This window comes from Triturus cristatus, chromosome 8 (genome assembly GCF_964204655.1).
Source record: "Triturus cristatus chromosome 8, aTriCri1.1, whole genome shotgun sequence".
In the NCBI taxonomy this organism is placed as follows: domain Eukaryota; kingdom Metazoa; phylum Chordata; class Amphibia; order Caudata; family Salamandridae; genus Triturus; species Triturus cristatus.
Genome location: NC_140591.1, coordinates 1,116,633,616 through 1,116,660,810, shown reverse-complemented (window position 1 = coordinate 1,116,660,810; position 27,195 = coordinate 1,116,633,616). Strand labels below are relative to the sequence as shown.

Sequence of the window (27,195 nt, the reverse complement as noted above, 5' to 3'; positions counted from 1 at the left end):
GCCTGCCATAGCCTCTTGGGTGAAACATAGTGTGATAATACTTAAACTGAATGAGCCAGAGTCATTAAGAAGTAACTAGCATTCGTGGGGCTATAGAGGCATCTATCTCTCCAATCTCTATTATCTAGCAGGCCCTACCACACCTCCCTTTGTGCCTATGGATCACTGGATAGAAGGTTGGGATATTTAATGATCAATGATTTATAAATCCCAGCTTTCCCCCCACGTTCACTTAAGTGCCTATAAGGGTCTTAGCCTCCAGTGGAGTGAACTCAGGAATGTCAAAGATAATTTTGGTGGTGTGCAAGTGCATGGACCAACTACAAATATCAGTAAAACTGGGTTTATGTAGTGTACATTTAGTCTGAAGGTCCTGCAAAGACTTAATTTGTGTCCCTACCACATATCCCCAACCTTTGATATGCCAATGAGGTCTCTTTTAGCAAAGCCTTCCAGCCATGCGGAGTGTTCCTGCCACAGAGACCTCTCCTCCATAATACTCTGTTCCCGGCCTACCCATCTTACCTCCTATCACTAGGCAAGCAGAACTACTCTAATTACCTTGGGAAGGCTCTAGAAATAGGGGATCAATAAAGCAATCCCACAATATTTTCCCAACCTACCAGTGCATCCTATGCACGAAATGCCGGGTCGCCCCAGTTTCCGTTCAGCCAATCATTTAGCACCAGGATCTATGCTGCCCAGTGTGTTAGAAATCGGGTTTCTGGTTGTCAGAGGAATGCACCCTGTCCAAGCAGGAACCACAATCCTAGTTGGTGTAAGTCAGATACACACCCAAAATCAACCTATGCTCACCCCCTGGTAGCTTTGAACCAAGCAGTCAAGTTTAACCCAAGATACAATGTGTCAAGCATTTGAGTGACACTTAAAACAGTGAAAACACCACACAAAAAGATATCACATCTGGATAAAAAAATAGAGCCTAATTTATTGAACACAAGTCCAAAAATCCAATAAATAGAACTGGAGCTATGAATTTTCAAAGAATATCTTAAAATATAGTGCATAAAACACCAACTGAAGCAAACTGGTCATGCTGTCTGGTTCCAGAGGGCCAGCCTGTAGCTTACTACATCCTGGTGGTGCTCCCAACCCTCCTTTACCAAACTGAGAGAGCCTCTCACAGGGTGCCTATACAGAAGTTCAAAGGGGCTAGGGCCAACCCCCTTTTGTGGTATCTCCCTGTATTCAAGCAAAAGGCATGGCAGGAGGAAGTCACACTTCAGCCTGATAGGCTCTGGCAGGCCTATAATCATGCCTTTCAGGGCCCTGTTGAACTGTTCAACAAGCCCATAGGTCTGTGGGTGGTAAGAAGTAGAAAACTTGTAGGTTACACCATACTCCTTGCACATGGTCTTCATGTACCCTGACATGAAGACAGTACCCCGGTCAGAGACCACTTCCTTGGGGAAAACCCAAATGGGTAAAGATCCCCATTAGTACAGTGACCATGGCAGATGCTGTCTCCGTCCTCAGAGGGATAGCTTCCAGGTACTGGGTGGCATGTTCCACCAAGACCAGAACAAATCTGTTGCCCATGGCTGTCTTGGGGTCCACAGGCCCAATGATGTTGGTGCCCACTCTTTCAAAGGGAGCACCAACGGATGGAAGATGTTGCAGGGGGTCCTTGCACTTCTCCACTGATTTGCTACTCGCCTGGCCAGTAGGACAAGACCTACAGAATGTATCTGAGGCCTTCCTTTTTTGAGGCAAATAGAAGTAGGTGGCAAGCCTGTCCTGTCATTTCTGGCAAGACCTGTTAGGGGTACATCATGAGTCGGCCCTAGTAAGAAGGCCCTGTAGCACTGGGGGACCACCAACACACAGGCTGCAACAGGCCCAGGAGCCTTAGGCTCACTATACAGGAGACCATTCTCCCTGTAAATCAGGTGTTTGTCAGAGGCATCACCAGCCGCTTGAGTCTGAGAGTGCTGCCAAAGACCCACAAGCGTAGGGCATTCCCTCTGTGCCTTGCAGAACTCCTCCCTGGTGAGACCCCCTTCCTGCTGCCAGTTGGACAACTCAGGCAGGTTCCCCAGTTTGGCACCTCCGCCCCTGTAGATTCTGGGGCATCCCCCTCCGGTTCAGTCACCTCCCAGACTGGGGGAGTCTTAGGAGCAGGTTTTGCGTGCCCCTTGACCTTCCTCTTTTTGGCAGGCACCTGGGCCATTCTTCTAGGCTCCAGGTCCTCTTGACTACCTTCACGGACTGTAATGGACCATGTGATCAGACGCACCCACTCAGGCAACCCTAACCTTTCCAAATGGGACCTGAGATCCACTTCCATCCAGGCTATATGCTCCAGGTCATTGCCGAGCAGACAATCCACAGGCATGGATGAACTCACAGGTACCCTCAAGGAACCCAGGCCCCCCCCCCATTCAAAGGGAACCAGAGCCGCCGGGTGGTGGCTCTCATCATTGTCAGCTGCAACAACTTGGTGCAACACATTAGGGACTACCTGCTCTAAAGACACAGGATGACACCAGATGAATGTTATACTGGTGGAGCTTCCACCCTCTTCCTTTTGATGGTGACCCAGTGCCTGTATTGCCTAGTATTAATAGGCATGTGAGTTCTCTGCGCCGTCTCTCCATCACCCAAGGACACTAGGGTAACTGCTATGCTCTCACCCAAACTATGTGGGACAATCTCCTCCTCATGCGCTACATTCGCCAACTCCCCCGACTTCCCACCGGTGGGGGGCTGCGCCCTCTTGGGACACTTGGCCTATCCCTTGCAATGTCCTTCCTGTTGACACTCAAAGCACTTAGATGATGACTTTCCTGCAGACCTACGGTCAGGGAACCATCTATTTTGCATCTCATTGGAGTGATGGGAGTCCTAACAATGAGAACTATTTTTGGGCCCCATAGAGAACTCCTTGCTTTCATTTTTGTCCCTCCCTCAATCTTTTGGTGAGGACCCTGCCTACCCTTGTGGTGGTTCCCTACCCCATCGCCCCACCTACCCAGATACCTAGATACCTTCTTGTGGACCCGGTGCTGAGCCAGCGGTCCACCTCCTTAGCAAGCTCTCTGGGGTCAGTGAGCTTACTATCAATCAAGTGCTGGTGGATATCTGGAAAACAATTGCTGAATATGTGCTCTTTAGCAAATGGATCATACAGCCCTTTGTAATAATTTACCTCACTGTCCTTCACTCAACCATTCAGTGCCTTGCAAAAAGAATTCACAAAATACACCCAGGTCTGTTGGAGCAGTTTCTGTCTGTCAGTGAACCTGAGCATATACTTCAGCCCCTTAGGTATGTGGACCATCTTGTCTCCAGAGGGCACTGAAGAAACGCTGCCATCATCACTGCTGGCTTCTGCCTGCCTGGCCTTGAGGCCCAGCTCCTTAAGGCTTCTCTCATGAGCCAAACGCTCCAAGGCAATTCTCTCCTCATTGGCCAAATTCTCTTGCTCTGTTTTCAGAGCCAATTTATTTTGCTCTGCCTCTATTTTTAATTTGGCAAGCTCCAATTTTAACATTCTCTTCTCGCTCCTTTCTTCCAGCTCCTCTGGGGACACGCCTCTAGATGAAACACTGCTCCCTCCCCCAGGTGGGATCTCCAATCCTGGAAGGATATTGCCCCCTCCTCCACAGGTAGCAGTCCAAGACCCTCTTCTGAGTCCTGGTCCTAGGATAAAATTAAAAATGCTGATCCGTGAGATTAGAAAAATAAAAAATATCAATCGGGGAGATTTGACTCGAATTGGTCTTAGGTATAGATTGGTAGAGTACACACAATTTCTGTATGATGTTCCACAAACACAAGTCCTATCCTCTTTGCTGATCACCAGTGTTTGAAATTGGGTTTCTGCTTGGCAGAGGGATGCACCCTTCCAAGCAGAAACCACAATCCTAGTAAGGGTATATCAGATACACACCCTAAATTAACCTGTGCTCATCCTCTGGTAGGTTGGCACAGCAGTCAGGCTTATCTTAAGAAGCAATGTGAGAAGCTGAAAAGGCAATGCGTGAATGTAGATTCTTTAGGATGTAGGCGATGTGTCAGTTCCGAGCCATGGCGAATCAGAGATGCGTAGTCCTCGAACTCCAAGATGTAGGTGATACCTCGTTATCGAGCCGTGCAGGTTGAGGGTGCGTCGGGAGCTGGAGGCGAGGTGGCGAGCAGTCGTTGATGCAAGGTCTTTGGTACTTGTAACAGCAGCAATGTGTCGAGGGCGATGTACCAGTTACGAGCCACTCAACAACTGTGAAGTGTGGATTTTGGAAGTTGCAGCACTTTAGAGCCACTTCCAAGGGCCCAGGACTGGATAGGCACCACTTGACAGGGCTGAACTCTCAAATGGCAGAGTACAGGTGCTGTTGATGACTGGAAAGAAGTCTTTGATTCCTCTGAGACTTCCGCCATGAGGCAAGCCCTTTGAGTCACTCTAGTTCTGGGTTGGTGAAATGCAGGTCCAGTACTTCTCCTTCCCTGGCAAGCAGGCAGCAAGTGAGTACAGCAAAGCAGGATTCCAGCAGAATAGCAGTCCAGCAAAGTTGCAGTCCTTGTAGCAGCACAGCAATCCTTCTTCATGGCAGAGTATCCACAGCTCCAGAAGTTTACTGAGTTGTTGGTGTCGGGGGTGGGGGGTCCAGTACTTATACCGAGTTGTGCCTTTGAAGTGGGGGAGACTTCAAAGAGAGGCCTTAGAGTGCACAGAGTCCCTGCCTTGGATCCAGACTCCCCACAGGGGGTGTGCAGCCCTTTCTGTGGGGAAAAGACATAGCTCTTTCAGGTGTGTCAGCTCCTCCCTCCCATCCTGTCCAGGATGGCCCATCAGTCACACTTAAGCTCCCTTTGTATGTGGCTGTCTGGAAGGAATGCAAAAGCCCAGCTGTCGCCCACACCAGATGTAGATTCAGAGACTGGCAGAAGGCACCAAATGGCTAGAGTAAGAAAATGCCAACTTTCTAAAAGTGGCATTTTCAGACTTACAATTTAAAATCTAACTTCCCCGTAAGTTAGGATTTTAAATTGTGAATCCAGAGATACCAAACTTGGGGGGCCTCATCGCTTCCCAATTGGAAATTACACTTATAAGTTTTAATAAAGTAATCCCAATGTTGACCTATGGGAGGGATAAGCCTCACAATAGTGACACACGAATTAAAGAGTTTTTCACTACCAGGACATGTAAAACTTCAAAGTACATGTTCTACTTTTTAAGTACACTGCACCTTTCCCTTGGGCTGTCCAAAGCCTATTTAAGGGGTGACTTACTTGTGTTAAAAAGGAAGTTCTGGGCCTGGCAAGAGGGTATGCCTAGGACTGGTGAGGGGTGGAGGCACATCGAAAGCTGAATTGGTAGTATGGCACGAAGCAGGTGTACACACGTTGTGGGACCTATACAAGGATGGTACATTGGCAACATTTGAGAGTATAATGGAGGAAGATGGCCTACCGCCGGAACAATTCTTGCTGCACGGTGCATTGCTTGCCACGCTTAGGTACCACTGGGGCGACGTGGCCAACAAACTGCCCATGCATCTCACGATTCAATACTTACACATGATGGGTGGTGGCAGACACCTTATATGCTGATTTGCTAATTCCCCCAACTCCCACCCTGCTCCCCAGCTTGTCCCTTTGCACCACCGATGGGAGGGGAACTTAGTGCACCCCTGTAATTTTAAGGAATAGGCCTCCATAGTTGAGAGCCCACGACATGTGCCTCACAATGCCGATTCAGGTTTATTGAGCTTTACATTGTCCAGAGGGCTTACCCAGGGCCGGCTTTAACACTGGTGGCGCCCTGTGGGACAATGCTTGTTGGTGCCCCATTCCCCCCTCCTCCCCCCATGACCAACTCTGCCACGGTTTCCCTCACTAGCACCCTTTAACAGTGCCCTTCAAGTCTCCATATGCACTGTCTCTCATATTCATTTAGTTTTATAGCACCACTCATACCAGTGTAAGGTGTGTGACACTTTACATCACACACAAATTGCACAGAGACAATCATATGTGTGTAAATCATCTGTCAGAAGAAGAATCCCTATCATCCTACCAGTGTTCCTCTACAGAGGATGTCTATTATTGGAAACCCATTTCAAAGGGTAGGTCTAAATCTTGTAGATCCTTTGATTGCATCTAGCAAAGGATACGAATATGTACTGGTCTGTGTTGATTACTCCTAGATATTTCGAAGCAGTACCTGTTAGAGAAACTACTATCAAATTCATTGTTAATCCTATAATTGAAAAGTAGTCAAGGGTAGGTTTCCCAAAGGAAATCCTGACCGATCAAGGGGCTCCTTTCTTTTCTAAACAAATGGGCCAAATCTGTAAGCAGCTAAATACAAAACATTTACAAACCTCAGTGTAACACCCTCAAACCAATGGGTTGGTGGAATGAAATAATGGAATATTAAAACTAACATTAAAAAAATACTTACAGGAGAGGAAAGAACCTGGGATCAGCCATTCCGTGGCTTTATTTTTGATTTGACATCAAGTCCAAGGCAGTTTGGGTTGTTCACCCTTTTAATAACTTTTCGTGCAAAAGCCCAGAACTGTCCTTGATATTACTTGAGAGGCCTGGGAGAACGATTCACAAGAAGACAAAAGTTTGTTAGAATATACAACTCATCTGAAAACTTGATTGTATTGCGCCAACTCTAAGTTTGCCCAATCGAGAAATGGGCCAGCAGCGACAACAACTCTTTTACAATAAAGAAAAAATGGCGAGAGCTGAAAGTAGGTGAATGGACCTTAGGATTGCCTCCCACATCAGGAAATAAATTGCAATCCGAGTGGCAAAGGCCACATAAAATCATGGATAGGATGAGACGAGTTACCTCTAAGCTACAGCTTCTCGGTGTCCATACGCAAATATATCACATACATTTACTTAAGAAATGTTTAAGCCCCCCCCCTTACCGGTTAAAACGATGACAAGGGTGAAGTTATATGAGCGTACAGTAAAAGACATTACCATGAGCAAAATGTTAAGAGGTTCAAAAAAGAAGAATTAAACCACTGTTTACTGTCTTTTACCTAAATGTTTTTGACCTTCCTAGTGGGACTCACCTAGCGACACATGCCATTTATACAGAAGTAAGGAAAATCGTCAAGCAACAACCTTATTGAATAACCGTGGCCAGACCTATCCAGGGAGAAGTAGAACAGATGCTAAACCTAGGAGTGTTTGAACCTTCTGCCATTGATTGGTGCTTTATTGACCTTGTTCATAAACCAGATGTGACTATCTGGGTTTTGCATCGATTTTCGAGCATGGAATAAGATATCAAAGTTCAATAATTATCTGTTACTCAGAATAGATGAGTTACTTAAACAACTAGAGGAATTCATCTATATATATATATATATATATATATATATATATATATATATATATATCCAACGTAAAAGTTTCCCCAACAAAAGAGCCTTCATACAAGTGGATTCTGTTTCAGGAATTCGTTTACTGGAGCCTGCTGAAACGAGGAAAGGAACATCTTACAGCATGCATAACAACAAAAGCCTGACGCGTTTCATGCGCGGAGCACTTTCTCAAAGGCAATGTTCAAAGTTCAGCGCCGCCACAGGTGCAGCTAAGTTCTTAAATCAAGTCCAGCCCCAGTGGCCGTGACAAACCGCACGGCCTTCTGGATCCCACTTGGGATTTATTTAAAATTATTACAGAGACAGCGCACCAGCTCACTTGAGTTCTACTAAGTGCAACTACAGAGTCCAGAAGGCCGTGCGGTTTGTCACGCCCACTGGGGCTGGACTTGATTTAAGAATTTAGCTGCACCTGTGGCGGCGCTGAACTTTGAACATTGCCTTTGAGAAAGTGCTCCGCGCATGAAACGCGTCAGGCTTTTGTTGTTATGCATGCTGTAAGATGTTCCTTTCCTCGTTTCAGCAGCCTCCAGTAAACGAATTCCTGAAACAGAATCCACTTGTATGAAGGCTCTTTTGTTGGGGAAACTTTTACGTTGGATATATATATATATATATATATATATATATATATATATTCACTGAAAAAACCATAGGTTTCACACATGTTATAGTTAGCTGGACATTTTACTGATAAAAAACCAATGAAATTCCCCCGTTATAGTTACTGTAGGCAACTATAACTCACGCGACCGCAATCCTCTGCTGATGCTAATACTGTATTTAGACACTTATTTGCCCATATCTTCTTCCATTAAATTTTAGCTATACATATATTACAAATATTTTTTTTTCATAAAGACACATATGTCATCAGCAGAGGATTACGGTCGCGTGAGTTATAGTTGCCTACAGTAACTATAACGGGGGAATTTCATTGGTTTTTTATCAGTAAAATGTCCAGCTAACTATAACATGTGTGAAACCTATGGTTTTTTCAGTGAATTAGCAAGGTTTTTTAAATGCTATTTCCTAACTATAACGTGTGTGAAACCTATGGTTTTTTCAGTGAATTTGTACGGTTTTTTAAATGCTAAGTTACTTTACGCCATTTGTGGCGTGCGCGCCCACTTAACGCAGTTCGTTCCGTGCACGGTTTTTATCAACTTTAATAAGCCCTGTACATTTGGTGGCCTTCGGCCACCAAAAGCACAGGGGTTGAGGTCAATGTGGATAGTGTTTTTTTTATTTTGATTTTATAATTTCATGTTGCCAAAATTACGTTTTTTTTCTCTATTAATAAGCCCTGCACATTTGGTGGCCTGCGGCCACCAAAAGCACAGGGGGTGGGGTAAGTGTGGATAGTGTTTTTTTTATTTTTATTTTTTTACCGTAAGCGTACGGTAAGCTTACGGTAAGCGTACGGTAAGCGTACCCCGCGAAATTGCCGAAAAAAAAATAAAACCGTTTTTGCTCTTGGGGGATGTTTGGGGACTCCCTCAACATGACTATGTGGGAGGGAGTTGTCAAAACAGCCCCGTAACATGTTTTTGGCCATCATGTTTGATAAACAACACTCAGTGCGAGAGACAAAATGGCGGACGCCGCTTCCTGGTTTCGGCCGATTCGAATGTTTACTAAGATCTAAGAGCCAATCAGAATCGCGCTCGCGCACGCCACCGTAAGCTTACGGTAAGCGTACGGTAAGCGTACGGTAAGCGTACCGTAAGCGGGCTCAGATATATATATTGATTTAAAGGCTATTTTCTCAGAATCTACTGAACAGATTTACACCAAACCTACAAAAGGCACTTCCTTGACCTAGGGACTACCTCTCTGCCAAATTTCTAGTAATTCTGTTCAGCCGTTCGGGCTGTAGCTCGTTCTAAAGGTCCTATGGAAAAATGCATGGGAAAAACGCGTTTTGGGACCCCCCTTTTATCTCAGCCCCCGCTTGACGAATCCCCCCGAGACTTTCAGGGTAGGAGCGGAGCGTAGCGCCCCACCTATTTTGAGAAATTCGCGAGGATTCGTCGACCGGCGCCAAAGTTATTCAAAATAGAATGTTGAGGTTTTCCTATGGAAACGTGGTCCTAACTATAACTACCTACTGGCGACCGCCAGTAGGTAATATATATATTACCTACTGGCGGTCGCCAGTAGGTAGTTATAGTTAGGACCACGTTTCCATAGGAAAACCTCAACATTCTATTTTGAATAACTTTGGCGCCGGTCGACGAATCCTCGCGAATTTCTCAAAATAGGTGGGGCGCTACGCTCCGCTCCTACCCTGAAAGTCTCGGGGGGATTCGTCAAGCGGGGGCTGAGATAAAAGGGGGGTCCCAAAACGCGTTTTTCCCATGCATTTTTCCATAGGACCTTTAGACACAGCTACAGCCCGAACGGCTGAACAGAATTACTTGAAATTTGGCAGAGAGGTAGCCATAAGGTCAAGGAAGTGCCTTTTGCAGGTCTGGTGTAAATCTGTTCAGTATTTCCGGAGAAAATAGCATTTAAAAGCATATATATATCTATATGCGCGCAGGGTGCGCGCACCGTGCGAGCACCCTAACGTGCGCGAGCGTAATTCTGATTGGTGGTTACATGTTAGTCAACGTTCGAATCGGTCGAAATCAGGAAGTGTCGGCCGCCATTTTGTTTGTTTTCAGTGCGAGAGTGAAAAAGGAAGGTGGCGAACGTGAAAAGGGGGCAGGGTAGAGAGTTCCTGACCCCCTAGCCTTTGTCAAGGGGTCCCTGAAGGACCCCGAAGGCAAAAAAAATATTTTTTTTTTTTTAAAAATCGCGGGGGTGCGCGCACAGTGCGCGCACCCTGAAAAACACAAAAAAAAAATTTTTTTTACAAAAAAAAAAAAATAATTCGCAGGGTGAAAACCAAAAAAAAAAAAAATAATAATTTTTAATACGTAGTTTATTGTAAAATAAATATATAAAAAAAATAATACATAAATAAATTAGCATTTAAAAAACCGTACAAATTCACTGAAAAAACCATAGGTTTCACACACGTTATAGTTAGGAATTAGCATTTAAAAAACCTTGCAAATTCACTTAAAAAACCATAGGTTTCACACATGTTATAGTTAGCTGGACATTTCACTCATAAAAAACCAATGAAATTCCCCCGTTCTAGTTACTGCAGGCAACTATAACTCACGCGACCGCAATCCTCTGCTGATGACGTCAGATATTACATCACTGATGACATATGTGTCTTTCTGAAAAATAAATATTTGTAATATATGTATAGCTAAAGATTAATGGAAGAAGACATGGGTAAATAAGTGTCTAAATACAGTATTAGCATCAGCAGAGGATTACGGTCGCGTGAGTTATAGTTGCCTGCAGTAACTATAACGGGGGAATTTCATTGGTTTTTTATGAGTGAAATGTCCAGCTAACTATAACATGTGTGAAACCTATGGTTTTTTAAGTGAATATAATATATATATACACACACACACACACACCCACACACCATAGACCTCATGAAAGGGTACTAGCAGATTCCCTTGTGGCCGGAGAATATGGAGAAATATACCTTTTCAACACCATATAGATTTTTCCTATTTAGGGTTCTCCCCTTCGGATTGCATGGGGCTCTTGTAATCTTTCAAGGATGATTAATCGAATCCTGGAATCGCATAGAAGCTACGCCTCTTCTTATCTCAGTGAAATTATTATTTTTAGTAAAAACTATAAAAACACCTTCTTTATTTACACATAGTCTTAGCAGAATTCCATTCAGCAGGCCTCCACAACAGTAACTTTTTTGTTGTGCTTTTTACCTTTAATTATCTCCAGCTTCTATAATTTGATTCAGGCCTACGATTTTTTTCTTTCTCTGAAGCAGCACTAAACCTTTGAGGGAATACAAATTGAGAAGCTTGAATCTCTGACTCCGAGACAGAGAGAGTGTTAATTTGAAGAGAAGAAAAACGGACAACTCCTAAAGTTGGTAGGAGGTATATCAACTGAAGGATAAGAGACCTATGGTATAAGATATAAAGAGGAAGTGTAATCCACATACAGAAACTATAGAGGGTGTTGTGAGAAACAAGGTTAGAGTGGAACTACCTGTGTTCAATACGCTTTTCCTAAGGACTCGGGTCTGGGACCAGCTTCAACTAAAAGAAGAAAAGAAGACTTGAGAAGACATCAAGACAAGCCTAAACAAAAGTCCACCCCGTAAACTGACTGGACTGCAATTATTTTTTCCATATATATATTTTTCTCTTCTTCATATTAAAAAACAGAGAATTAAAAATAAAATAATAAAGCAGAAATGTATTACAACCTTTGTTTGTCATTCTCCCATAACTAGCAGAACCCCACTTACAAGTGCATCTAGGGTCCAGGAGTTGAACGAGAATGCATTGTACCTTACCATTTGCATCAGGGCACATCCAGCTTTGTATACCAGATGCAGGTCATAGGAGCAGCATTGTAGGGCTGAAGCATCTAGGGCAAGATGTATCATCCATTTTACTGGTCGCAAGCGACCTGATCCGCACAATCGGGCCGTTAGCGACTGGTAAAATGCATTTTAGTATGTATGAATTCCAATTTGCGATTCCGTAACGTTACTGAATCATAATTTGGAATTGTGAATTCATACCGATTCGGTGTTAAGAAGGGGCCTGTTTAGGGTGTCCCTTCCTAATGCCGAATCACAGCGGTATGTAACAATGTTTTGCGACCGAAATGCAGTCACAAAATATATGCATTTTACCACCTACTTCAAGTAGGTGGTAACCTATTCTCAAACGGAGAGTGGTTCCCAAGGGATCCCTCCCCCTTTGGAAATGGGAGCAAAAACGTTTTTTCAGAGCAGGTAGACCACTGCCTGCTCTTTAAAAATGAAAAGAAAACTTTTCATTTTTGTTTTTTGAAATGCAACCCGTTTTCCTTTAACCCCTTCGCTGCGGCGCGAATTCCGCCGCAGCGCTGGGGGGGTTTGGGCCGAGCGCGGCGCCGCCATGCTCATGACGGAACCACGCTGTCATGAGTCACGGGCGAGCTGTGCTCATGACGGCGTGGTTCCGTCATGACTCCACCCACTTGCGCTGATCGCCCGCACAGGCGGGGAAACAGCGCTGCGTGGGAGGAGCGGCCGCCAACGGCCGCAGCATGACGGAACCACTCCGTCATGAGCACACGTTGCCCGTGGCTCATGACGGAGTGGTTCCGTCAGAAGCATGCAAGGGGTTAAGTAAAACGGGATCTTTAAAAAAATAATAATAATAATTTGTTTTAAAAGCACTCACGGACATAGTGGTCTGCTGATCCCAGCAGACCATCATCCCTGTGATTTTCGCAATTCCTATTGGGTCGGAAATTGCAACCTACCTCATTAGTATTCATTAGGCAGTTCCATTCGCGGCCCACTAGGAATCGCTAAATGAAACTCTAAGTTTCGTACATTAAGAATAGCAATTGCCCAATTGCTATACACAGAGAATCACAATTAGGTAATCGCTATTCCTATGATTGATACATCTGGGCCGTATTCATGCTTGTCTACCCCATCCAGAACGCAATTAGGCTTCTAGACTTCAGCCATCTGACCATGCACGCAGACGGAGTATGTTGTGTCATCATATATGGTGGTCAAAATAGACACTTGTCAGCACTCTTGGACTTTCCCCCAGCTTACGCGCCAACATGTAAAAAACCGTCAATAGATAGGTTTTACCTGAGATGTAAAACAGAATTTATTCAATAATTTTTAAAATGATCACTAAAAGTATATCATCTATTCAGTTCAACAGCATATTTGAAAATAGGGGGCTCCAAATAGTGGTAAGATGCAGTGCAGGTGACAAGGTAAGTTAAATTAGTGCAAGAACTTTACAAAAAGCAAATACATACAAGTGACTGACCAGGATAAATGGGTGTTTGCAGATAAAACCTATGTTTTTTTACCTGTTGCCGCAGACGTTCAGGGCAACACTACCACCCCCCCCCCCCCCCCCGCCCCCCGGGACAGTTTGTGTCTTTATTAATTCTACTACTCTGGTCCCAGGGTTACTGGGCTGCCCCTTTTTCTTTAAGATTGCCCTCTTGAATGGGGCCGTTTCTGTCCTAGTGCTGCAACAAATATTATTTTGGGATACAGGCGTGTTTGAACTACCATTTAGCTTAGAAATCCATCATCTTTGAGAAGATTAAAATAATAAATTGGAGTGAAACTGTCTCCACAGAGCAACCAGAAACTACAATAAAAAGAGAGGTAGAACAGGTTGGACTTCATCCGGAGCCATGCACATCACTGCCTCTTCCGCCCTTCTTCCAGCAGGCACAAACCTAAGAGACAGGGGGTTACGCTCCGGGTACCAGTGGAGCTTGAACTTCCTGCTTAGCAGTCAAGGACCAGGACTCGCCAACAACAGATGTGTCTCCATCATCAGAGAAACCAGATTCCTCTGACAGAGAAATTACTGCCGATGCGGTGTCAGTTTCTATTGAACAGAACAAAATCAGACTCTCTAACATTAGTAGAAGGAAAAAATGGGATCACGCTGCGCAATGAAAAGCACACAAAACAAATAATATAAAAAGAGAAATTATATCTACACAGAAAAAGGAATGAAACAAAGTAAAATGTTACAAAGGCCACTAGTTGAAGCTAGTCTACCAACTGCACAACTTACAAAAATCAACTACCAATAGCAATACTCTGACAAAGGACTCTAAAAAAACACACACACAATACGAATACAGCCAAATGACTCTTCCTACCAAAATGCAATTTACCACCGCCAAAATGCACAATGTTTTGCTAAAACTAAATAAATATATAATATTCAGCACTTGCAAACATAAAAACAACATGGACAGTAAGAATGTTGGTGACATGGACAAAATTCTTGACATTCAAGCTAAACTGCAACTATATCAAACTGCCTACTGCTGCACACTTTCACACAAAATGGTAATACAGTTGACATATACCGCCTTTGCTCAGTGTGCTCGGCAGAGAAGCTAAAATGTAGATAAGCACATGATCTAAAATATTTATGACAGTAATAGGCACATTGAGAAAGTCGCCCTACCTTCGGCCTCGCCTCCAGAGCGCTCAAATGGTGCCCATCATAGGACCAGAGGTACATAGTTCTCAGTATCCTCAATACATGGACCATGGGTGACATAAAACAGTACTGAAACGCCCATTCGGAAAAAAGAAAATGCCTTCATGGAATGCAGGATGGCGTAACGCATGCCATTTGGTAGCCCATGATTGAGACTGGGCCATAACGTGATCACTGTAGGTAACTCAGTTCACAGTATCCACTATGCTGGCGTCCCATTTGGTATTAAAAAGTACTGAAAAACACAATTTGGGAAAGGCAAAAACGTCTATGGAATGCAGGATGACGTAAAGTATGAAATGTGGGGGCCCATTATGAACACACCCAACAACTCGACCACTGCAAGCTTCTCCGTTCACAGTATCCAGTACGCAGGTGTCACATGTGGCATGAAACAGTACTGAAACATGACATACGATGAAAGCAAAAACTTATACTGAATGCAGGATGACGTTAAAGCATGAAATGTGGAGCCACATAAACACCTGACCAATACGTGTGACTTAGTTTGCAGCAAAGCAAAACCAAAGGAAATGATGGAAGGAGTGTTGAACATTGCAAGCACTCACCCCCAGTCAACTGATCTGGGTTTAATCCATCACCGTTCTTTAGTCCACTTTGCCACCCCAGTTCAGACATGGCCATATGCAATTCAGTCTGACCCTGTGCCTCATGGGAACAGTCCAGCCCGAACTGCCAAGCCATGTCTTCCCTGGACCGGAAACAAGCTTCCTAGGACCGGTTTCTGGCAATTCAGCCGTCTTCAGCCAGGCTAGCTTGAATCCAGTGGCAAGGTGAGCAAGGGACTCACGTCTGAGCATACCCTGCCAACTTATGGCGAACAAAGCGAAACCAAAGGAAATGATGGACGGAGTGTTGAACATTGCAAGCACTCACCCCCAGTCAACTGATCTGGGTTTAATCCATCACCGTTCTTTAGCCCACTCTGCCACCCCAGTTCAGACATGGCCATATGCAAATCAGTCTGACCCTGTGCCTCATGGGAACAGTCCAGCCCGAACTGCCAAGCCATGTTAGTTTGCAGCAGCCACTATGAAGGGTTCATATGTGACATGAAATATTACTGAGGCACTCTCTGACAATGATTCACTGTGTTTTTCTAAAATTAAAAAACAACCCACCTCGCCTCAAGAAATTGGAAGAATGTGATGCATGTATTTACTTTTTTATTTGGTGGATGCCAGGTCATGCCTCATTTGAGCTTCCCCTCCACCACCATGTGGCCGTAGACAAAATGCCTGGTTCTAGTGGAAGCGCCAGCCGATCTCATTCTACTGAGTTTCTCAGCTTTTCATCGATATCTCCCTTTTTGGCACAGTTCCCTGCGAGTGCGCAGAACGGGACTTTTCAGTTGTAGGATCATCACACCCCCACCCCCAGGGCCGTCTCTAGGGCGGTGCGATCGGTGCCACCGCACCGCCGCTGACTTGGGGTGGGAGTGCCCTGTTTGCAAGTATACTGCCGCGTTCCTTGCTTCGAGCAATTTTCAGTCATCAGTAAAAATGTCAAGATCACTCCAGCAATTAATGTTCCTGCTGGAGAGAGATCGGAGGTTTGTCTAGTGGAAGTTTTGACTCATGGTAAGTTAGTGCAGTGGGTTAATATTCCTGTTGCAAAGAATGTGTACCATGCAAATCACAAAGTGCATATAATGTAAATAGGTCAGTGGGTTACTGCTTGTGTCCCAGGGATCCTAGAGTTACTTGCAGTTCATAAGTTAAAATACTAATATAGCATAGTGATCTATTTACTGTCATCAAAGAGCTGCATGCAAACTCACAAGATATGTATTAGAGCTATATGTCTTTTTGCCTTGTCTTTCATTATCCTAAACTTGCAAAAAGGGTTCATTTAGGTAGAAAACAATTCTTATTATTAAAGAGAATCCCTAACAATTATGTTATGTTTTAAATTCTGAATTTTTGCTTTTCCAAACCAAGGACTCAAACTATACTGCCTACCAGTATAGATGACATGTGACTCTTACACCTTGTAGTCCTCGGTCTTATGTAACATTTCCTATACACTGATTTACACACAGATGATTGTCTCTGTGCCATTGTGTGTGATTTAAAGTGCTCAGACACCCTACACTGGTATGAGTTGTGCTATAAAACTAAATCAGTCTGAGAGAGTGGTTATAGAGACTTGAGGAGCACTGTTAAATGGTGGTAGTGAGGGAATCCGTGGTAGATGTGGTCATTGGGGGCGCCAACAAACCATGTCGCACAGGGCGCCACCAGTGCTAATGCCGGCTCTGTGGGCCTTCTGTTCCAGTCGGGGGAGGGAGGGGGTGCCGGGGAGAACACAACAGCTGCTGCTTCCATGCCAGATGATTTGATGTCACTTCCCTGTCAATAGTACCCCAGCTGAGAGCGATCTCACATCAATAGCACCTGAGGGGTTAATTATACTCTGTGACCTCTCTTTCCCCTCAGCTGCTGGCTCTGGCAGCAGGCATTGTGAGGTCAGAACTCAACTGTAATAGGTTATTACAGTGGCTACCAAGTCACATGTAAAACGGAATTGGAGGCTGGCTTTTTTTTTTACAGGAATTGCAGGCTGACATGTAATATATAAATATATATTTTTATACTTAAATGGCATGGGGGTTGGGTGACATAATGACCCACAAAGCTGCATGGTTTGTAAATGTCACTTGTTCCCAAATTGGCATTAATGACCAGACACCATGTTGCGTGTGAAAAGCAACATATTTTTAGGCAGTTCGTTGAAAAGAAAAGCTGTATTTTACAGGAATTTCGCCTTCTACTTGAATCCTTTTTGATTGTGAAAATCTGTACAACTAGGGTTTGTGTTATGTGTTGCACCTATATTTATCTTCACTTCAGTGGAATGAAATGATGTCTTTGAATAACTGAGTTTTTCCTTCTCTTCCTTTTCGTTCTCCAGAATTGACTCCTATGGATTTGAAAGGCCGGAGAGCTTTGATTATGCAGCCTACGAGGAATTTCTTTCCAGATACCTTGTGGTACTTACCAGGAGAGCCATTAAGTGGTCAAAGCTTTTACAAGGGAACAGCGGGGTAGAAAAAAGCATACGAGGTAAGATGACACATTGAAAGTTTACATCCAGGTATTCTGAGTATTTAGAGCAAGTGTTTCACTAAAGGAAAACCTAATGCACCATCTATAGCCGCGCTAGGTGACTGCGAGTGAAGGATAATCTGTTGGGCCAACATTAAACTCCAAAAACAAAATGTTGCCACTTTTGCTAATTTGTTTTTTTTATGAGTTATTGTTGTGACTTAATCCTAATAACCAAACTTTATGCACCTCTTTACCTTGCTCTTTTTTGGCCCCCTCTTTTTCTTAGCTCTTCCAAAGTTTATTGGATAGTTGCTCGCCCCCATACCTCTCCCAAACCCCGCCCCAGTTTAGTATCTGTGCATCATTCTTTTATTTCCATGGCTCAAAAACGTCTACAGAAATATTGGAAATTTGGGTTGAAAAATCCTGTTGGTTGGGTATGGGATGCGGCTTGCTTTTAAAGAAGAACCATACCATTGCTGACTTTTTAAGCGACCGGCCTTGATTGTGGTCATCTTTATGATAATCTTAAACACATAACCAACTGAGATTATGCATTTTTTTTTACGCTTGATACAAAGCTCCTGTGGGCACGTGTGCAGTGCCCCGTTCAGCTTCAGCCATAAAGCTATGCCATCATGCCCCCTGGTTCAACGAATCTCGAGCAGACTTGTAAATGTTGTGTAAAAATGCTGAACAATGCTGACGGTTCTGGGGCTACAGGCAGGTTTTCTCCCGCCCGCTCTCTGTATCCACACGAGAAAATAAAAAGCACACTGTTTTTTTTCAAGGTATTTGGTGCAAAAATCATGTCTGCGGAAATTATGTCATCCAGGAGCTCTTCAATCAAAAGTCCAGGAACTGACTCTTTCGCTACAAGTTTGTGGAGCCATGTTGTCCTTTTTCATAATCAAGTTAATTCCATCAGACTTTGGGTTCAGGGAACAGGACCACTCTGTCCTCAACTTTCCCTTTTCTGTTCCTCCTGTCCCTGTGTCTCTTGGGTCTATACAGGGTTTGACTAAAGCCAATGTTTCTCTACACTCTGATTCTCGTAGGAATTTAGATCTGGAGAGAAAGTGGGCCTGCAATGGACCTGTCTCTCCAGGGCGTCTTGAATTCCCTCCTAATGACTGGCTTAGAATCGAAGGAATTTACGAAGGCAATTGTTATTTCTGCGTTTAAAAAAAAGTCTGGATTAGATCCTAATGCTTATGCGAATTTTAGGCCAATATCCCTTATTGCGGCAGTTGCTGCGCTATTAGAAAATCATGTAACTACACATCTCGCTCAGTATGTGAGTAGAAGTGCCAAAACAGCCAGTTGTACGACGGTACAACGCAGGCAATTACTTTGCATGCCTTTGCCGCACATTTTTTTGCGCGCATGTTTTTACCATGAATATGCATTTGCAACGCATGCCAATACCAAGCGTTTTTAGATTAAAAAACAATGTGTTTGTGGGGGGAGACCCCCCCACTTACCTTAAATGCGTGGTATTGGCATGCGTTGTAAATGCATATTTGCAGTTAAAATATGCGTGCTAAAAAATACGTGGTAAAGGCACAAGGAGGTAAAAACCTCGTTGTAAAGGCTGTTACCCAAACAATCCTGCTGTCCGTGTTGGACGATCTGCTCATGGCAGCCAATGTCAACAGTGTTAGCACTTTGATTCTTTTTTATTCTGTTAGTGGTGTTTGACGCTATTAAGCTTGTCATCCTCTTAGCAAGACCAGGGCCGGACTGGGAACCAAAACTGGCCCTGGAGAAGTGCTCGGCCGGCTCCCCCTGGGGAGTTCGTGGTGTGGCCGCGCTGTTTGCCAGGTCCGGTTTCGGCCGATTTTGTTACAGGGACCAAAATTGCAGCTATGCTGCAAAAACGGCCCTGTCACAAAAACGCCCCCCTGGGGCCCAAAACCGGCCCCCAACCTGGCAGCCCATTGGGGAAATGCCCGGTGCCCACTATGGCCAGTCCGGCCCTGGGCAAGATTGTCTTCGACAGTGTGCAAGACCCACCTTTTTCCCAAGGCCAGAATGTTGGCTTGCACTGTACTTCAGGAATCTCCCCTGTACCTCGATTTAATGTTCACACAGCTCCCGGCCCTCATTAAATCTCATGGTCTGCAATTCCACACTTGTACAGATGGTGCTTGGATTCTTCTAAGAACTGGGGATCATGGTCTCACCCCAGCTTGCTCTCCAAGCCTGACTATGTGAGTGAGAAACTGGATGAGTAAGAGTTGGCTGGCCTTGACCTTTTCAGAAATCCGAGGTCTTAATTGTTAGTGGCACTGTGACCAGCTGATCAAATGCGTTCTCGGCTAGAGAAATGGATCAGTATCCATTCAAGTTTCAGTAGTAAAGCACGTTGATGTCAAGAAGGACAAGCTCTTTCCCTTGACTCTCAACTGATTGCAGTAGCAAGTGAATGCAGTAGTCTCTGCTTGTACCTTTTTGCTCAGAAAGTTCTCCGGGATTGTGCCCTCTTTCTCCTGTGAGGTGTAATAACGCAGTCTTTGCCTTGCTTAAGGACTGTCTAAGGATACATTCGCACCGCCCACCTTGCCTAAGAGGGGACGGTGTTGTTTGGCCATCACACATTCCCCAACCTCTCATAGTCCCAATTGTGAATGGGAGTGGGAGTGGGACTGGTCATACATCTCCGTCACTGTGCTCAGTGCCAGAGTGGGCTTTGTATACGCCATAGCTCCCAATTGGCCCATGTGTAAGGTGTGTATTTTAAAAACACGATACTCAAAAAAGCCCGGAGCATTTCTCAGCCTACCCGGAACCTCCACATTCAACAACTGAAGGGGATGAATGCCAACACTTCTGCCTTACCTAAGGGAGGAGGGTACTAAGTAGATCACTGAACCCCTTCATCGCAGTACAGGGCCACATTATTATACAAGTTAACATGTTGTGTATGTTTTATATTACCTGTTTATTTTGGGGTAGTTAACTTTTTAACATGTGTTTTTGAACCATGAAAATGTTTATTGGAAATGGTAAAGGACAGGAACAGTAGGTTTTGACTGTCTACACTTAAGGGGAAAAAAGCAATACTTAGTTACGAATGTAGAAAAAACACCCTTTGCATTGGTAAACACACACTTGCAAAGCCAATATGTCTCGCCTTCTGGCGGCTCATGGTGACGCCCATGCAATTCATACAGTTGTGTAGTGCATGAACTGGGGTTTAAGGATGAGTGAGTCGTCACTCTGCATCGACTTGAGTACAAATCAGCTCTGAGATAACTTTAGCTAGGATGGAAAATGCTGTCTTCTGGTTCCATCGATCCTGCAAGTGGGAAATTACCAACTCAGCAATCAAAATGACTCGGACACTTAGTTTTCTGTGAATACTAACTGTAACGTTTTCAGGAAATTAAGAACTTAGCTTGGGGTTACTACCTGGTAAATCCTATCAAATTATTTAAATGAGGGAACTAAACCAGACGAAAAGAAAGTGACTTGTTCAGGATCAAATATTTTGGTCAGAGAAGGTGGTTTTAAATAAAACTGTGCTCTATTGATTCTACAGCCAGCAAAGCACATGCTAAACAAAGTCTGGGAGGAGCAATGACGTAGGAGGATGTATTCTGTATTCAGTCTGATTTATGAGCTAAGTGCACATTTTATAAAGATGTAGACACAGAAAATATAGTATTACATGGTGAAAACAGGTAGATAGCATTGGAATGGCTATGTGTGTGGTAGCAAAGAACTGTAGAACGATAATTGTTTAGGTTAAAGGTAAGATGACAATTGCACTGTCCAGCTAGATCTAAAAATCCATGTAGGTTGTTGACTTGCCTCGTCTCATCTGTGCTGCTGCCAAATAAAAACACCATGAATTATCTAGTTATCTAAGGCACTTTAATAGCAGTACAGTTTGTGGGTTACTGAAAGTTCAAGCTCAGACATTTGGATGAACAAAATGACACAGCTGTGTGGTTGGCAAGCACTTTTTTTTGGAAGCACACAACTTCTGCTCAAACAAAACATGTCCTCCTGGGTCCCAAATTGTAGGCGGAGCAAAAGCCCTTTGTTTGGTGATTCTCACATAATTGTCTGGCGGCAGGTGCACGCTCAACCCTGACATAAGAACTGAGGGGAAAAGTTGAGTCAACCTAATTTGTCTAAGATCAAGTTGACACAACACAAGACTCATTTTTGATGGGAGCAGATGAAAGGCCCCTGGAGCTGTGCTGTAGAGAAAGTCACAGGGCACATGACAAAAATGAGCTCACCGGGCAGTAAGGGGAGCCCAATTGCCACTGCAATGGGAGTGCTGCTGTTATCTAATCGAATGATATAAAAGATTGACAACTGTTCAAAACTGCCACACAGCAAAAGCCCAATTTAACGTATACGGAAAAAAAGGCAAAAAGGGCTCTTGGTAGACGGGGAGGTGTTCGCTATCTGCTAAGTCTGTTTCAGTTAAACCAAAAGTAAGGTAGAGCACAGACCTGCCATGCTCCTGCCAGGAAAACGTATGCATCTGCAACTGCCGCACTCACCTTTCTTTAAGGGAAAGCAAAATGCAGTAAAAAAAAGTAAACCTCTCCTGGATTAATCTGCCAGCTTGTTTTTTATGTATTGTTTCCTGAGATTATCTAGCAGCCTCCTAGCATTGTAACTAACGTGTTACTATTGCAATTTGTCGCTATGTGTTGTCAACTTTCAAGCATGAAAGTCTAAGTCAGTCCGATGGGATTCAAACCCAATGGTTCCAAAAAGGTTATCGACGTTCTCAGTTTTGAAACTGACGCCACATGTAAAAAACTGTCCTGATTATATTTCGAAGCTACTTTAATTTGGTGGCACACCATTCATTGCAGCTGACGCATTAACTTGCTGAGCATTCTTAGTGAACATCTTGAATGGTGAGTCCCAAGGCTTAGAATGTTAAGATCCCTTAAACTCCCCTGTGTATTGTAACAACAACCTCCTGAATCATAAGCTCCAAAATCATTGAAGAACTAGAGCAGGTTTTACTGTAGTTTCCATTCTTGGTGTACTGTGAAGGCTAAGTAGCGGAAAAGAGGGAGCCCTCCATAGCTGCCCAGGGTGGCTTGGGTCTCAGCAGTAGTATGTCTATGACGGTCACCTCCACGGATTAACTCCTAACCAGAAACAAAGCTGCAGCAGACGTTATCAAAGTCCAACTCTGCAATGGAGTTTGGAGAAACCTCCCAAGTGCTGCCATCACAGAGGCCAGGGTGTTGAAACCCATCCCAGAACAACAGCATTTACAATCATTGGTAGAGTCAACACGTCTCGGCTTAAAGGCCCATTGACTTTTCTAATGGAAGCTAACCCTAAAGCGGGTGGGGGGAAAGGTGAAGCAACACAGAGGGTGGAGAGAAACAAATTGATAACATTACCGAATAATGAGGTCAGAGAGGGCAGATAATCACTCGAGCAAGAGAGATCAATATGGGTGAAGATGGGGGAGGAACAGAAGCACATGGGCAAAAGAGCTATGTGGAGCGGGGAGGGGGTATAGAGAAGCACGTGGTGCTGCAGAGTGACCTAGAGTGCCAGGGGAGGAGAGAAGCATACAAAGGAGATAGCTGGTTAACACTTGCACTCTCATGGAGTGCTGCAAGAGAAATAAAAAAGAATTCTAGAAAATTGAGCACTCATGGCAGAATAGAAGGAGCCAATCAGCTGGGTGGAAAAGAGAGCATGCTCCATGGTAGGGGAAAAGACGTGCTGGGTGGACTAAAACAAATAAAGCCAGCAAATAAAAAGCAAGCAAATGTGAGTGATAAAGCACAAAGTCAATGATAAGCAGTGGGCGGAGTGCATTTCTAGGCAGCTCTCAGCATGTCCCAAATATCTCTTTGCAACCAGACTTCGCCATCCTAATTGCTCCGGATTCCACACAGATTGTGGTATCCCGAACTCCTAGGCATGAGCATCTGTCGTTCAACCAGCAGCCCCTATGGGAGAATCTACTGTCGCAGCAGGAGGGCGTGGTCCTGAATCTGAGCCTGCAAACTCTCCACCTCGATACTTGGAGATTGAGGGGTGGCAGTTGAGCACCTTTGACATTTCTTCTTGTGATGAAGATGTTATTTTGGCAGTCAGGCGTCCCTCTACCAAGTCTGTATAAGCCTGCCCTTGGGATAAGTTTGCGGCTTGGTGTGTTATCAAACCTGTTGACCCCTTTTATGCAAAATTGTCTGAGAAGTTGTTGTTTGTGTTGTCCCTAGCTCAGCAAGGCTTAGCTTTGTTCACTGTTAAAGGGTACCTGTCAGTTATTTTGGATTTTTACGTTTCAAGGTGCAGCCTTCTTTGCTTAAATCACTTGTTGTGATTTGTTTCCTTAAAGGTTTACAACATATGTTTTCACCTTTACCTTAAAACTTAAATTTCGTTCCAGGGTTCCTAATGTGTTCTCCTTTTAAATCTGTGCAAGCTGTCCTCTCAGATTCCGTACCCTCAAGACTATCTTCCTTGTGGCCATAACATTGGCATCAGACAGGGGTCCCCAAGCTACAGGCCCTATACGTTCACCAACTACACCACTTTCTACCCAGAAAAGCTGGTTATATGAACTTGGGCCTATTTTTTGCAAAGATGATGATTCCTTCTCACATCGGGCAACCATCACCCATTCAATGTTCTTTGCTTCACCTCACCCCTCTAAAGAGGAGGAGACACTTTATCCGCTGGATAGAAAATGGGCTCTCAGCTCACCATACCATACCAGAGTACTTCGGATGGATGATCAGCTCTTTATTGAATTTACTGAAGCAAAGAAAGGCAGTGCAGAGGAGGACTATCTCTAGATGGATTGTGCTTTGCATTAAGATCTGCTATGCATTAGCTAAAAGGCAGCCTTCATAAATCTTGAGGGCTCATTCCACCAGAGCCGAGGCTGCTACCATTGCAGTGGTACGTGGAGTGCCTGTCCTGGACCTTTTCCAGACAACTACTTGGGTGTCACTCCATATGTTCACAGAACACTATTTTCTGGACAGCCAAGTCTGTTGAGAAGGGTAATTTACCCGCTCAGTCCTGCAGGACTTTCAGGTTTGAGCCGGTTGATAGACCCACCTCCTGGGAGGTATTGCTTTGGTAATATTCAAAAGGTGAGGAATTAGATGCCTCTATTAGAAGAACACGTTACTTACCTTTGGCAATGCTCTTTCTGGGAGAGACCCCTTTTCTGACTGCAGATTACTCACCCACCCTCTACTCCTCCACATTCCGTGAACTGGTCTCTTTTTATCTAAAAAGGTCCCTATTTAAAGATCTGCACATTGGTCACAACCAATCTGAAGTTGGGTCCTGCGTCTGCGGGTATGGAGAGCTCAGAAAGCAACTGATGTTAGATGGCATGGGTGGCACCTAACCAGGGCACAGCACTTAACTTCCAGTGTGGAAAGATGTCATGCCGGCACGCAAGGGTCCTGCTTAAGATTTTCAGGATCCAGTCCAACGTCTGGGGGAGTATTCAAATAGTGCGTATTCGGCAAACAGAAAGAGTGTTACCAACGGAAAGTAACTTTTTCTTCAATCCAGTTAGCACCAGCTCAATGCACAACCACCAACCGCTTGTCTTGGAGCGCCAGCAGTAGTAACGCATGACCTGATTGATTTCACTTGGCGGGCCTATCTAGAATGTCACATTGTTCATTTATTCCTCTTAAGTGCAGATTGTTGCGACGGCTTAGAATTGCCACCTCGTCAAATTTTCTTATCAGGGACTGTTGGGATCTCTCAGAGTTGCAACCCTCTCAAATAGAGTATCTTGTTCATGATTCTGTTCAATTGCCAACCCTTTGAGTTGTTATGTGCAACCTTCTAGTTTCCGAAGATGATGATTCAGTTAACGGATAGATTTGTTGCTATCCTGGCACAACTAGGACGTTTCTTTATGAAATTCTTGCATCAGTTTGTACAAGTCTTTTTTTATGACTAGCATGGCCATCTCTGGTGTTGCTATTGACAGATCAGTGTCTGCCCTTTGCTTGCGGGAGATGCTTTCTCTTGTTTCTAGGCCAAACAAGCATCCTTGATAGCGGCCCCCTTTGTGGATTTGGCTTGACCAAGGCCATTTTTATATGAGTGTTCGTGGCGACTTTTACATTGCAATTGCCAGGGAATTCGCAAACACAGCCTTCGATATTGGTGATGAGCGCCTTACCTGATTGACGGTTCTGAACGGCCCATCCCTCTTCAGTTCTGGCTGCAGTGTTAGCCTTGTTCTTCCCTGTCTTCGGTATTGGCTTCCAGAAGCTGTCTCATCCACTTCCCGCCTGGCGGGTTATTGCCACATGTAGCGTGACAATACACTATTAAACGCATACAAAAATAAGGGTCAGCCCTGTATTCCCTGGAATGTGGGTAGGTCAGTGTTATAAAGAGAATCGTAGTTCCCTCTGCAAAAATAAAAACCTACACTCCCATGGCTGAATGATTTAGTAACAGATTAATTGTGTATATATATAGTTACATTTATTAGCTGTATGAACAATTCAGTCCACTGGTGTATATAGTTTTGGGCCCGACTTCCTCTGGCCTACTCTTTAATACCTTTGATATTAATATTCAGTGATTTGCATTGGGGAAACCATACAGCACTTCTATGAGGGTTGGGCTAACTCCTCCTCTTATGACGAGATACAGAACAAGTACCGCAGAGAGGAGTGTTGTAAAGGGCATTTTCCCAAAACCAGGTCACCACATGACGATTTAAAGCATTGCTTGGAAAAGCCGGCAAAATTATCTATATGTTCCGAATCTTGGAAAAGCCCTTGGGCCACAAGACACTTAATGGGCAAACCACGTGTTGGCTGTATGTGATATATTATCTAAGCTGTGTTTGATCCATTACTAAGGAGAACTACCTCAAAATATGACTGTGACATTATAAGATGTTATTTGACCGATTATTAAGGAGAATTACGGCAATTTTGATTTATTACCAAGGAAATAGACAACAAGATATGACTTTCTGATGATAAAAATATAAAAATTAAAACAAAAATAAAACAGCAGAAAACAACCAGGTCTGTGAATTGTGGAAACAGCTATAATGAAGATTCTTTCACCATTGTCTTTCGAAGCATCTCTTTTATATAAACAAACCAATATGTGCAATTGACTGAAACTGGAAATGATGTGTGAAACACAAACGTTGTTAAACCATAACTGTACAATTAGAGACTGTGTCCATTGGGACCTTACACAAAAATATACTAACCTTGGGAAACACATACTCATTAAAATACAGTCAACTAGTGTGGTTGTCGATGTGTCAACCCTAAAAGACATCGGGCCAAATGTACGACTATTTGAAATTGCGACTCTCAATTTGCGCTCGATTGCGAGACGCAATTTCAAATGTACAACAGTGTATGAGACACTGATTGTGATTCCCAATCGGGTCGCAAAATGCGAGCCTCATCGAAATTAATGTGGCACTCGCAATTTGCGACCCCATTGGTAATGGCTGGCCCTCCCAGGGATGGTGGCCTGCTGGGCTCAGCAGACCTCCATGTCTGGGACTGCTTTTAAATATAGCAGTCTTTTTTTTTATGCAGCCCTTTTTCCTTAAAGGAAAACGGGATGCCCCTAAAAAATATTTTCCCCTGCATTTGCAAAGGGGAAGGGGTT

General features: G+C 44.1%; 1 protein-coding gene across 1 annotated transcript in view; it reads left to right on the top strand.

The window, feature by feature from the left end:
- GRTP1 (growth hormone regulated TBC protein 1) overlaps positions 1-27,195 on the top strand; it is a 691,802-nt gene that overhangs the window by 25,529 nt on the left and 639,078 nt on the right. Inside the window, exon 2 of the mRNA XM_085622700.1 lies at positions 17,423-17,574. Coding sequence (XP_085478826.1) covers positions 17,423-17,574 — 152 coding nt within the window. The remainder of the gene's footprint in view (positions 1-17,422; positions 17,575-27,195) is intronic.